The 14064-nt window shown below is 38.4% G+C and overlaps 1 protein-coding gene across 2 annotated transcripts in view; it reads left to right on the top strand.

The window, feature by feature from the left end:
• lin7a (lin-7 homolog A (C. elegans)) overlaps positions 1-14064 on the top strand; it is a 47777-nt gene that overhangs the window by 17453 nt on the left and 16260 nt on the right. For both annotated transcript variants that reach the window (XM_030719950.1, XM_030719951.1), the window contains exon 2: positions 1709-1827. In XM_030719950.1, coding sequence (XP_030575810.1) covers positions 1709-1827 — 119 coding nt within the window. The remainder of the gene's footprint in view (positions 1-1708; positions 1828-14064) is intronic.

Below are 14064 nucleotides of genomic sequence, written 5' to 3'. Positions count from 1 at the left end.
GCATTTATGTATTTGTGTCCCTGATCTCTGGTAGTCCGCATGGCTGGAAGCGTAGTCGTCGCTCTTTAAGGTCATAAAAATATGCCGTTTTTGCTTGATGGGATATCAAAAAGCTAAACCTGCAACTCAGCTGGTCTGATGTTGCTGTTGGCACATTATAATAAATGAACAAGGTCAATTCTTGATATATAATAATAATTACACCCCATCAGTAAATCAAGCAGGAGAAACACTTCAGGAGGCTCAGATATTTTTTTTTTTTCAGCAGCGTGATATTGAGGAGAACAAAGATAATCATACTTGCTGATGAGATGTATTGTGACCCAGTTTTGAAGTTTATTCTGTAACAGGGCATGTTTAAGCTCAGTCACTGTGCTGCTTATCTATCCAGATAAGGTTTGACAACTTTCTGACGTGCCTCCAAGATCTGATAAAGACGGCATCACTTAGGCGCAGATTAAAAGAGACTAATCTTAGAGGCCACTGGATCATGATGGCCCTTGAGGCCTTACCAACATTGAGACCTACTTTAACAAAATCATCTACACACTGTATACAACATGTACTGGAAGTCTGCCTAGCCTGGGAGAGGATAGGCCTCCTCCCTTCCTTAGGTTCCCCTCAGTTTATTTTTATTTTCGGTTTTTAGGTTATTGTTTTTCTCTTACCTGAATTTAGTGTCTAAAGTTGAAGGGTGTTGTTTGCTGCAAATCTGTGATATTGAGCAATACAATTAAAGTTTAGCTTGGCTCTATATGATAAATAATGACAAATTTTGAAATTATTTCCAAAACAAACCTTTCTGGTGTTCACAAGCTAAATGTAATAAAACATTTGTTCATTATGTGCTATACTGAAATTATTAATGCTTTTCATGAATTCATTCATTAATCCTTATCCTGTTGAAATTTGAATATATTTTGGGGAGCTGGGACTACTATTCTGAGAAGCAATTTGAGGACATGGCTTGCGATTGGCTTAAACAATAAACTGAATAATCAGTGACCAATAGAGAATGAAAATAATTAATAGTTGCATGCTTCATTGTGAGGTACTTGCAAAAAACAGCCCGCATCCATTTTGGGTTGAAACTAGAACGAGGGGAACTTGAATTGTAAAATTGCGGCAGTCATCTCTCCTTGTGTGGTCACAGTTCTTAGGGCTGAATAAAACATGATATTGACACAACAATCTAAGTCCAGTGATTGAGTACCAAATCACCCTTTCTACCTTCTGAGTCTATTTGGCCTGCCAGTTTCAGAGGGTAAGAAATTCATCAGCCAGGCAGTGGGACTCATTTAGCAGAAGCTAATTAAGAAAGGAGAGCTCAGAAGACCCCAGAGTCACGGCCTCTACCTTAAGGCTTATGGTTTAGTGTAAACGCTTTGTAATGCCTACTCTTTCCAGGAAGTGTTACCTTTGAACAAATGAGTCCTTGACTTATTCCCCCTCTCCTTTATTCTCATGCTCAGAGATAAGCCAATGCAAACGATCCATGGATGGGATTGCTGTTCTATCTTCCTTGCAACCGCCGGCCTTGACTGAGTCTATTTCCATTATCCCACCCATTGATTCGCTCTAGCGTCTTTGTCACAGCAGTGCTGTTAATGTAATTGAACGGGGTTTTTTTATTTCCCCTTCCTCTGTCCCCTTTGCCACGAGTACCCACACACATATACTCACAGCCATTCGCTCTCTCTTTTCCCAGATGTTGCCAGGGCTATTGAGCTGCTGGAGAAGCTGCAGGAGTCAGGCGATGTTCCCGGTCACAAGCTCCAATCTCTGAAGAAAGTCCTTCAGAGTGAGTTCTGTACAGCCATCAGAGAGGTGAGTCACTGCTGGTCTGTAAACACCAACAAAAATTTAGATTGCGTTTCTTGTGTGAGGCTCCTTTTTGATGACCTTTCTCATATTTCTTCTGCCCTGGACCTTTAAGAAAGAGGGCTCTTGTTTACTTACCTATCCTTTTTTAACCTAAGACAAAACAACACAAAAAACATAAGATGTAGGATCACTTGAACTCACGTGCTACAAGATGTATCCTTTGTCATGACCTTCTCCGTCTGACTCCACGGGGCTAATGACCCATAACAGTTTGAAAGATCATGAACTAGAATTATATAACTTTTCCTGAAAGGCCACATTGGACATTGTTAGGCATAGCAGCAGTGCAGGGACCCACACAAATAATCTCACCATGCAAACCACTGTGAGACAAGAATATCATTTACTTGTAAATATACGTAAAGAAAAAATAAGTAAATATATATTTTTTAAAAAGGTGACTCATTATACCCACCATGCATTACACATCTGTGGGTGTTTTTTTCCTGGATAAATCTTCAAAAAGATCTTCCTTTATGTCCAAATTTGGTTAAAATTTTTTTGTCTTTTTAAGACTATTACAATGACTGGAATTCAGCCTAATAATTCACCAATTCATGTTTACCCACTGAGTCATTTTTCTGTTGATTAGAGGAACAAAGGATGTCTAAACAGTGCACATCTGTCAAGTCTAAATCCTGGTTTGATTTGGCTCAGAATGAAAGCTTAGTCTGTATTATAGCTATCACTGTCTCAAAAATGCAAACACTGAAGTCAAATATTTCTCTTTTTTCAAAATTTGTATTAAACAAAGGAGCCTGTCCTCCCGTAAAAGGCTGGTTTTGCAGGTACATTTTACGACCAATTCCTACCGTTTAAAAATAAATTAAGCGAACTCTAGTGGTTGCACACGAAAGACGTGTAAATGACGTGGTCAGTTTTCCCCAGCAAATTCTAAAGAAATACATAAATATGGATTTTCTCACATTTCTGAAAAATCTATGGGGACTAAATGGCATTAGATGACACAGGAAAAGCTTAAATATTAAATAAATAGACTGGTTCCTATATAGTGCTTTTCTACTGTAGTTGAGCGCTCAAAGTGCTTTATACAAAAGGTGGCTGGTTATACAACATGCCTCATTCATACAAGCACTTCAGTGTTTTGCCAAAGGATACTTGGGCATGCAGACTGGAGCAGCCAGGGATTGAACCAATAACGTTCCAATTACAAAGTGACCTGCTTGACCTCACTCTGACACGACACTCGAATCCACATGTAGTAGACTGGTATTGTCGTTCAGATTGGAGGACATGTTGAGACAAAGGCATACGTACTAGCTTATTTAAAATCTATAATCTAATCAATATTTCTTGGGGTATAAGATATGGTCAGACTGGACTGCTATTGTAGCTGGATAAATAGCAAATATTTATCGGTTGATATTATAAGTTGATATTAGCTATTTGCTGGTCTTATCGGCATTTATATTGTTTATAACAGGAGATAAATTAAAATTCAAAAAGTGAAGAAGAGACGAGAGAAATGCTCTTCAAACATGTTTGTCTGCCAGAGGGCACTCTGCAACTTCTCTGTTGGTAACACGTGTTTGGATGTGGGAGACAGATCAGGTGACCATGAACCATCCCTTAGGCTGCTGGGAGGTTCCTGTGATGAACTGAGTATTTCTTTTTCATTCACGTCTTTTCACTCTGTTTATACACCACTCTGCATTTAATCATTAGTTATTATTAATCTCTGGCTCTCTTCCACAACATGTCTTTTGTCCTGTCTCTCTCCCCTCAGCCCCAGCCGGTCACAGCAGATGACTGCCCCTCCCTGAGCCAGGTTCTGTTGGAAGTTTCTTCCTGTTAAAGGGTTTTCCTTCCCACTGTAACCAAGTGCTTACTCATAGGGGGTCATCTGACTGATTGGTTTTCTCTAATTATTGTATGGTCTTTATAAAGTGCCTAGAGGTGACTGTTGTGATTTGGTGTTATATAAATAAAATTGAACTGAATAGAAAAAGAGTAATTGAGTAAGCAACTATACATAACAAATGTTAGGAAAATTTCCAATATATAATATATTGGAATGTCAGAGTTTAAAATCACCAAATATCATTATGGTAATGGTTTTGAAAATCTAGAAGTTACATTTAACTTTATAAAGAATGGCTAGATTGAAGACACAAAAATCCTAGTCACTTTTTCATGGCAACTTATTTTTAAAGTTCCATTGTTTTTGTGTCCGGTAAGCTGCCAGTGTCAGACAGGGCACCAGTTTAACTTACCGGGTGGAGGAGGCAACCTGTATGCTGTAAGGCCCTGGTTTGAATCTGCCCCGAGGCCCCGAGGCCATTTACTGTGTGTGTCTCCCCCTATCCACTGTCATATAACAATATGACAGGCTAAAAAAATGTATAAAAAATCAAATCTTTTACCATACCATACCATACCATCTTTATTTATAAAGCACTTTAAAACAACCACAGCTGACACAAAGTGCTGTACATTAAAACACAAATAAATAACAATTTAATAACTCTTTCAGGTTAAAAAAAAAAAAAAAAAGTTTAAAACTAGATCCCGCTGGAGTTAAAAGCCAAGGAAAAAAGATGGGTTTTAAGACGAACTTTAAAAGTGGACAGTGAAGGGGCCGCTCTAACCTGCAAAGGCAAGTCATTCCATAACTTAGGACCAACAACAGAGAAAGCCCTGTCCCCTCTGAGCTTCCTTCTTGATCTTGGTACCTCCAAGAGCAGCTGGTCTGCTGACCTGAGAGACCGGCAAGGTATGTAGGGGTGAAGAAGCTCAGAGAGGTAAGGCGGGGCAAGATTGTGCAAAGATTTAAAAACAAACATAAGATGTTTTAGCAGATGTTCACTCAACAACTGGCAGTTATTTTTTTCAGCTATTTCACACCTTGGCTGAAGGTGAAAGGTGACATTACCTGATGGTTTTATATATTCCAGTGGTGCCAAACTGTGCTGTCAGGTCACTGTAAATGCTTTGAAACTCAAACCTAAACCCCACAGTAAGCCTGAAGCAACAACAAGAAAATCAGAGTGTAACTTTAAGTCATTGTTGAGCTACATCAATCAACAAATGACTGCAGCATAATGAAAATGTCAGAGCTTATTGCACTGCCTTATTACAGCTGGAGCTGAACAGCAGAACTCAGAGGCACAGTGGGTTTTTTGACTGCACGGAAAAAAAAAAAAAAATCACATTTAAGTGTTCATGGGGCCAGAAAACATCATGAGCATTTCATTAAGTTGAAGGTTTGATAAGCTCATTAAACTGAATTTTAATTAAGCAAATCACTGTTAGGGATTGGTTTCAATCGCATTTTACAGGGATGAAGTAAAGTGTGAATCGTGAAACTGGAGTTCTTGTTTTTCTCCTCTCGTTAAAATGCTTTCATTCTCGTGCACGCAAAAACAACCACCCACTGATCTGTCATCTTAAGATCATTCATCAAGATGGTGGGGGTATAAAGCAAACAAGGGTGTTCGCTCTACGCGGCGCAGCTGCACAGACTGATAACCACAGATCTTGTGTGTTTAGAGTTCTGTCTGTTGTGATATACTGTAGCACTATGCAGTGACATGTATTTGTTAAGTAAACAGCTGTTTAAAGAGCATCGAAACAGATGACAGAATGGCCTCTGCTGAAAGTTAATTGTGAACAAAGTGAACATGTAATTTGTTCTGGAATGAAAGACAATTAGCCGACTTCATCAGTATGTTGGGAAGAGCGCCGCGCTATTTTCCGAAAGGAATTGTTTTGTAAATTAAACAGACGCAATAAGATTTTACTGCTGCAGGTCAAAAAAACAAAAAAACATAATACGTTTTGGACAATCAGTGATTTTGAGAGTTGTAAGCCAGCTGCTGTAATTTGTGGTTTACAAAGCTTACTTTCTAAGCCAAAAGAAGTTTTTTTTTACTTGTATAATTACGTATGGAGTAAACAAAATAATAAAGAGGGTCTTAAAATCTGAAGGAAACAGAACCAAAAAAGTAAAAAATAAAAAACATTTTGTAATATGTTGAATTGGGGGTATAGAAGAAGTGTTTTGATAAAGATGAGAATAGAAGCAAAGGTTATATTTAGAAAACAAACACTGACTTCTGTATTCAGCAAGCCCTTAACCTTTCCCTTACCTTAAGAGAGCATATAATAAATGAACTAAAGATGGTCCAATATAAAATATATTATTTATAAAAAAAATATGCATCTATATTTATAATATATATCACTTATTTTCAGGAAAAAAGACATAACAATGGCATCCTTTGTCAAACGTGAACTGTATCACTAAATGGTCTTAACTTTAATGTAGGTATGTCATTTCCAGCTCTATATTCTTACTCTTGGACTCTATTAGAGTAGTTTTGCAGTAGCCTTTATCTCATCCACAGTCTGAAACAAGCTGTTGTCCCACCCCTTTAAAGCAGCTTTCTTCTGATTGGCTGCCCCTCATAAACTGAAGGTTTTAATATGGGTGGGGCTTCTGTGCTCACAGCAAGAGCTGTGTGCCTGAGATGACTATAATAGTGATATCTGGCCTCACTGACATCATACTGATCAAAATGTAGAAAAAGAGTGAGAGTTTAGAGCAGTTTAAAGGCTGAGCGTGGATGGATGGATTTTGATCCACCATGCATTGCCAGTGCAGTAAAAGCATACCTGGAGAGAAGAACACAAGTTAACACTATCAGTCATGCATTGGCCTTCTCAGAGCCAACATTATTGAAGCAGTGTGGGATCATCTTGACAGAGTATAACAAAAGGCAGCCAACATCCATAGAAGAGCTTTGAATTCCTTCAAGAAGTCTGGAAAACTATTCCTAAAGACTACTTAAAGAATTTACCAGAAAGCTGCCTCAGAGAGTTCATGCTGTGTTGAAGAATAAAGATGGGCAAACCAAATATTCATTTTGAAGCTTGTTTCAATGATACAAACTCTGTTGTTGCCTTATATGCTGTATTTCTATGTATGGTTGCATGTTGTAATATATCCCTGCACCAATTTAACATTTTAACAACAAAATATAAAGAAATGAGGGGTGGCTCAAGAGTTTTGCACAGGACTGTATGCATATGTGTGACAGAAAATAAGGCAAAGCACAAAAGGTCCCTTATAGAATAAGGAAACAGACCAAAAAAGGAGGGTCATAGGGAGTATGTAGAAGATGATAAAATGTGGTATTTGACAAGACATCCCATTTGAATGCCTTTTATAGCTGCAGTTTAATCTATGAATGTTGGAGATCATTAATTTTTCAGCTTGTGTCATGATAATAGAAAGTTCGCCAGCACTAGCAATGACACCAATGAGAAGAAATTATTTCTGATCAAATGTTATGTAAAACCCCTGAAAACATGCAACAGAAGGGATGGGGTATAGTCTTCTGGTCTGCTCTGCCCAGCTTGAGGAAGCCTGGCACGTCCTGGCACCAACTGCCCGTCTGGCAACCAGCTGACTGATCTCAGTGCCAGTCACTGGAGTGCAATGACAGTGATTCTCAAAAACCTCTGAAAAAATAAAAAAAGGCCCCAGCAGCAGTGGTTGCTGTTTGCCAAGAGCCAAGGATGCAAAGCACTTCACCCACAAAGAGCTGGCTAAACACAGTCACTAGGGAAACCATCAGAGATGCTGTGGGATTAGTGGGCTGCAGCGAGGACGACCATGGCTTATAGTCAATGACACGTCTGGAAAACCGATGCTACAACAGCATCTCTCCATAGTGCTGAGCCAGCTGGAGGACCATTTATAAGTGGTGGCTGTTGCACTCTGTAGATTATTACTGTTATTATGCAGAACATTAAAGGAGGTCATGTTGTGGAATATCACAGCTCTCAGCAGCTGTGTCCTCCGATGCTCTGTTTGCATCAGAAGCAGCTAGGAGAGACAATCTTTGAGTGGAAGGGAATCTCAGCGGGAAAATAGCAGTTCGGCTGGATTTAATGGTCTGATATACTAATGCCTTTTTTGGATATGTTTGTTTGTGATAAGAGCAAACACTTTACAATCACAGGGCTCACTTCTTCAGACTGGTGATGTATTTTTTTTCTCACACAGCCCTGCCTTTATTTCAGTTTCTTAATAGGCACGGAAAATTGCTTTTGTAAGTAACAGCCTGTTTATAGTAATTTGTACCTATAGCCTGTATATAAAAGAAGGACATATGCCCTGTAATCTTAGGGCCTAACGTGACCCCACAAAATATATTATCATATACTTAACTCACAAGCTGATATTGGGATTTCAGACATTTGCTATATGCTGCGTATATCATAGCATATATTGGGATATACTGCAATTTATCAGCAATTGACAAACTAAACTGTTTGTTCAGTGTGGTCCTACTCAACTGAATGCACGTGTAAATTGTTGTACTGTAACAGGTATTTTTAGTATGAGACAGCAGTTGCCAGGCTGTGAGATAATGAGCTGTTACAGTCACCAATAAATATGTATGGATGCAGGACTTTGCACATAAAGTAGGTGATGGATTTTGCTATTTTCTAAGTTTGCTCTGAATTTGGAGATAGCTTTGTCAAGGTAAATGTGTCCAGTGTTGGCTGCTTTACCAAGATTTGCTGTCCTCTACTAACGTTATTGCAGGATGCGTGAAATGAACCCTCCTGTTTGTAGTGTTCCCAGAATATTTTACTTTCAAAAACCACACTCCTTGCAAATCCCATGTGTCATGTCTTCTTTGTCCCATTCTCTTTAATAATTCCATACATGTGATTTAAACATGGATGATGCTTTTTTGATTAGAAAAAGCTGGAAAAAAAATACTAAATCTCCACATATCCACTGCTTTAAATTAATTGTCTCTACAATGTCTGAATATCACAGAGGAAGAAATAAATCAACATGGACAACAAATGCTTATGCTAGAGGAATACCAATATAAAGTGATTGTGAAATCTTGAAAAGTAGCTTTTTATATTGTAATGGCAGTCATTTCAACTCAGTTGCTGCCTGAAAGGTGAAAAATGTGTCCATCAGTCTAAAAAAAAAAAAAAAAGCTCTGCTTTTAAATCCAAAGGAAAATATACTGGTAATTGCTTTTTAACTAGATCAGTTTTTCACTTTAGAGCTGTTTAAAAATTCCTCTCTATAATCACATTCTAATTCATTTTCACTCACCATAAAACGCAGGTTAAACTAGCTCAACCCTCGCCTTGTTCATTTTGATCACACTCACCTTGTGGGATTTCATTATCACAGATGACCTTTTTCCAGTGCAAGTCTTATCCTGTAATCTACGATATGATTCCTTTTCTTATGCACATATGTGAGTCGGCTCATTTCAGAGACTGAGACGGGGGACACACACACACACTAATCTTGTCTATGGAGTATAAACCTGATCCCCTGCTATATGTCTACGCCAAGAGAATTTGCAAAACATGAATCAGCCTTGTTAGTGGATGACAAGCCGACTGTCAATATGAAGAATGGACGGCAGGGAAAAGAGCCAGTTCAGCAGCGTTAGAGATAAATGACAACGAGACAGAGTTTGATGAGCTGGTTGTCTTCCCCTCGCCACGTTCATCAATGGTGTGGAGGGAATCTGGTGTTACAGCATTAGTTTCACTGCAACACCCTGAATGAGTTGTCAGGGTCAATCAGCCTTGCAAATGGGAAAGGAAGGACACAAGACGAGATGACTGGAAGAGCTAACCAGCTGGAAATGATGGAGGGGGGCTGATGTGCAGTATAGTGGGTTAGCGGGACCCACGTGACGAAGACAGGAAGTGCAATAAGCTGGCTCAGAGTGCTCGCGTTTTTCATCAGCTTTGAAATTGCAGTTGATTTTCCACTTCAGCAGAGATTTTCAATCAGCATAATTGTGTTGATTCCATCACAATGCCTCTGACTCCCACATCACATTAAGTTAAAGGATGAAAGGTACATTAAGTCAGTCTGTTCGAGCTCTATATATTCCCTCAGTGTCATGGTTTGCGCCAATAAGAGGGTAACTATAATGGTTTTCATTCTTTTCCAACTACATTAACCAGGCTTAGACCTCTCTTTTCCCCAACCCCCTCCACCCTCTCCATCCCTCAGTAGACAAAACAAGAAGCCATGGTCTGAAGCAGCATCACATCAATATTCCCTGTAGGCATCCTTTCCTAGATAGGCTTTGTAGTCCTTTAGAAAGACTGTGTTTGTGTCCATTTCACTATTAAAACCAGGAATCTGTGGCAGCCTAAGCAGAAGGGAGCCATGTAGGGGAGGGTGGAGTGACTGTATTGGTGTTGTAGGAAGGGCAGTGGAGACATTTGGCTAAAGGAAAGGGGAATTGACAAGATGCCTGCAGGACAACTGGCCTTTTTAGAGCAAAGTGCAGCCACCACAAGAGGAGGCTGACATTCAAAAGCACAAAGCTGTTAGTTCTATCTTTTTTGGCTCTCTGTAGGGCACAGCAATCAGGTTAAATATGAAGGGAGATATCAACCGTGTATGTTCAGAGCACCAATATTTAAATATGATTCATAAATAAGCCAGGACATATTTAATTTTTTTATGCAACACTTCCCTATTCTTCCTGACCACTCAAAGGGCTTTAGGCTACAAGCTATATTTACCATATATTGATACAGAGACAGGGAGAACAAGCAGACTCCACACAGGAAAGCAGGAACCTTCTTGTTATGAGATGACAGTGCTAACCACAGCAACACCGTGCTGCTCATGCTGTGGATATATTAATCCTTTCTGTTTATTTTATTGTCTTTTTTATTGGCACTTTTCTCATTTATTTTTACTCTTTTTTTTTATATACAATACTTTGCGACTGTCTGTGAAATTCGCTTAATAATGTACTTTCCTCTACATGAAATGGGAATTAATCAAACCATCAGCCAGTCCATAAGACCGTTTTTATCTCTTCACTCAGAGCGGTCTGTTAAGGTTCCACAGTTCCAAAAAAGAAACCAGGCAAATGGTGTGACTTTTTAATTTGAATATTCAGCTAATATCCATCCACTTGTATTCCCAAATTACAGTACAGGCTAAATAATTCAACACTCTTTCTCTCTTTCTTTCTTCATACCAGTAGTGCAGTATCTGAAGTCGGAAGTTTTGAGATTTGCAGTTACTTTGGCAATATGTGCTACTTTATGTAATATGTATTACCATAAACAATAGAGAGCAGAAGCAATAGTAAAAGATGGATAAAAGTTGCACTTTAAATCAGAGTGCCTTAAACCTTGATTCTTCTTAAAGGAAACACAGGGGTCAATGGCTGTGGTTGCAAAAGGACTTTAGTCCTGTTGATGTCTATGGGAAAAGAGACTCCTTTAAACACATTACTGACAGATGTATGAGTGCATTTAGAGTCAGTTCATTTTGAAAATTTTAGTTATTCTAGGAGTCAGAAAGGAGGGTCATCCATGGATATGTTCATTGGCTAACAACTAGTGATTGACAGGAGATTAGCCGATGAGTGTGCGTCTTCACAGTCAGATCCACCCCTCGTCATATCCGGTTGTAAAACACCAAGTTAACAAAGGCAGAAACACTTATCTCGAGACTTCAGAAACCAGTGGGTGATATCTTATACTGCGTGTACATATTATAATACTCTGTTAATCCTTTGTTAACTTTCTGGTAGAAACAAAGTTTGGTATTTTGTGCAGCTCAGGCCAATATTAATATCTGATTATTAATTTCCACAACTGAAGGTGTATTTTTTTTTTTTAAAGATTTGATAATATAATAATTTAGACTATTTATTTACAGCACTAATGTGAAGGGGGGTCATGCATAGTAATCAATCGACAGAAAATAGTTTTCAGCATCCTTCAGCATTGTGTTTGATTTTCTGACCAGCAAATTATTGTTGCTTTCAGCAACAGCAGGTAGCTGTTTTCAGCAAACAGTTCATCTATGGTCCCTTCAACACGCAAGTAAATGACCAGCTGGTGAGCAAAGTGAAGCATTTAACTAATACAGTTAAATGCTTCCTTAGAGCTAAAAGAAAAGTAAATCTTAGACTTGGCCAAAAAAAAATTTGCCTTCAAATCTTGCTCCAAATTGTCTGGATCTATATTTTAAACCAATCTGCAAGCATTGGCCCATGTGAAGTTAATTTTGAATTTAATCCAATGTTTTGTAATGATCCTCTTCTGAAACTTTCACCACACCAACAGGGGTCAAAATTTTACCAGAGGGTGTGGTGTGATATTTTCAAATGTGTGCTGATGTTTAACTTGTTCCTATCTAGTTACCTCATTTCCTTAAGAGGCTTTGCCTTTCGTCAGGCTGCCATTATAAATAGGAATATGCTCTTAATGACTTGCCTGGTTAAATAACTTGTTTCACCATCTTGTGGTATAAATGGGTATTACATGAAATTACAGCACAGCCCTACTTCATCCTCAGCTGATATCTCTTCAACACAATACACAGACATTTTGAACATTCATAGAAGTAGTTTTTTTCCCCCACATTTTTCATAGTTTTCGTTCATTTTGAAAGATAGGTTTTAAATTATTTTAAAACTTGGGCATTTATAATAAGCACTTTTGAAACTAATATCCATTAATTTTTAGCTGTATTATTTTAAGTATCTGGAGAATGTAGAATATCTGTAGCTTGTTTTTGTTTTTATGTTATTTTGTTTTATCTTGGCAACCCAGGTGTTGGCAGCCCTTGTGCTCACCTCAGCTATTAATTAGTCTTTAATGCGTCAGTGATGTATACCCAGTGAGAGAACCTGAGAATTTTTTTCTTTTCTTGGTGTCATTACTTTTTGGCTCACTGCTGTGCTGTCTTCTCAGCAGATGCCAAATATTGCATACGCATTGCAGCTCTATCTGTAACGCTCTTGTCATGTATGAATAGAGCCATTAATAAACATTTACATAACAGAGATGATGTTTGAAGGACCAGAATGCTTTACTTGGAGAGATAGCTAAAGCCCATTTTGTTAGAGACTTCTTGTCTAAAAGGTGCTAAGAGAGAGAAAGACTGTCATGGACTGAATAAATAGCTGTAATTAGCACTTGCTGTAGTGTTTTTCTAACAAAAGGATAAATGAGGGAGAAAGGAAGCCACTCTATAGTAAGACAGAGGCAAGAAAAACCTTTTGTGGCATTTATAAAGCTTTTCTAAGCCTCAAAAAGTGCAAAGGTGGAAGAAGTCCTCGGGAAAAGGTGTCATTTGGGAGTGTGCGTGTGGACTGCAGGCTCCTCTTATCAAAATGCATCAGCAGCGCTATGAATCTACAAAAACATGTTGCACTCTGAAGTGCAGCGCTGCACTCTCAAAAGCTAGTCATTTGGTCTTTGAGATTCATGAGCAAACAAGCCGACAGGAGCTCAGGGATATTTTTTACACACTCTTGAGATCTCAACGTACAAATATCTGAAGGTTTGCATCCTATAAGTATGCACCCTTTTGATGATACAGAAAAGTAAAGTCCTTGTAATGTTTTACTGTGGTACGTCAGAGGTATCTGCCACATTCGCCTCCAACAAGTTGCTCTGCTTTGATGAGAGACATCATCTGGGAAGTGGAATTATAATTTATTTCATATAATTTAGTCATAGATATTTGTTTCGAGTTTGTTTTTGCACTGGGAAGTTGTTGTTTGTCTGCTGAGAATTGTTCATTAGTTCCATTAAAATGTAATTGCTTATTTGTTGAATTAATTGCAAATGTCAGAAATGTAAGATTAAAACAACTAGATGATAGAGAATTTTTCTGCTGAAATCTATGCTTTAACTACTGTATTTAATCAAGTTGGTTGCAAAAGCAGGGCTTGTTTTATACTGCCATGTTAAGGGTGGAGTTGTAGAAAAAACAGTATTGGTGGGCAACTTGCCTTGAGGTTTGGAAAGTACACTTGAATCTCAAAGTTTGCTGCTCTTTGAAAATATCTTACAAATAATACACACAAACTGGAGTAACCTTAAACTCCTGAGTTGTCTCTGTGCAGGTAGGGGTCTGTCTGTTTCAGAGTTTTGAGCATTTCTTGAACAGAATGAAAAAAGGGTAGCAGGCAGTAAGCACCTTTGGAGGCAGAGAAACCTACACAGACAGCTATAGATGTAGTGCAGGGAAGTTGTTGTTTATCTGCTGAAATTAATAAGAAATACAATACCAGGATGTGCCATATATAAACCATTTTGACTGTGGATGCTCATGTTAAAGGTGACCAAAGTTTCAAATATTGAGGTCAGGCTTCGGACTGCTCTAAATGCTTG

Source organism: Archocentrus centrarchus, chromosome 23 (assembly GCF_007364275.1).
Source record: "Archocentrus centrarchus isolate MPI-CPG fArcCen1 chromosome 23, fArcCen1, whole genome shotgun sequence".
In the NCBI taxonomy this organism is placed as follows: domain Eukaryota; kingdom Metazoa; phylum Chordata; class Actinopteri; order Cichliformes; family Cichlidae; genus Archocentrus; species Archocentrus centrarchus.
The sequence above is the reverse complement of the archived record's forward strand: the minus strand, read 5'-3'. Positions and strand labels throughout refer to the sequence as shown.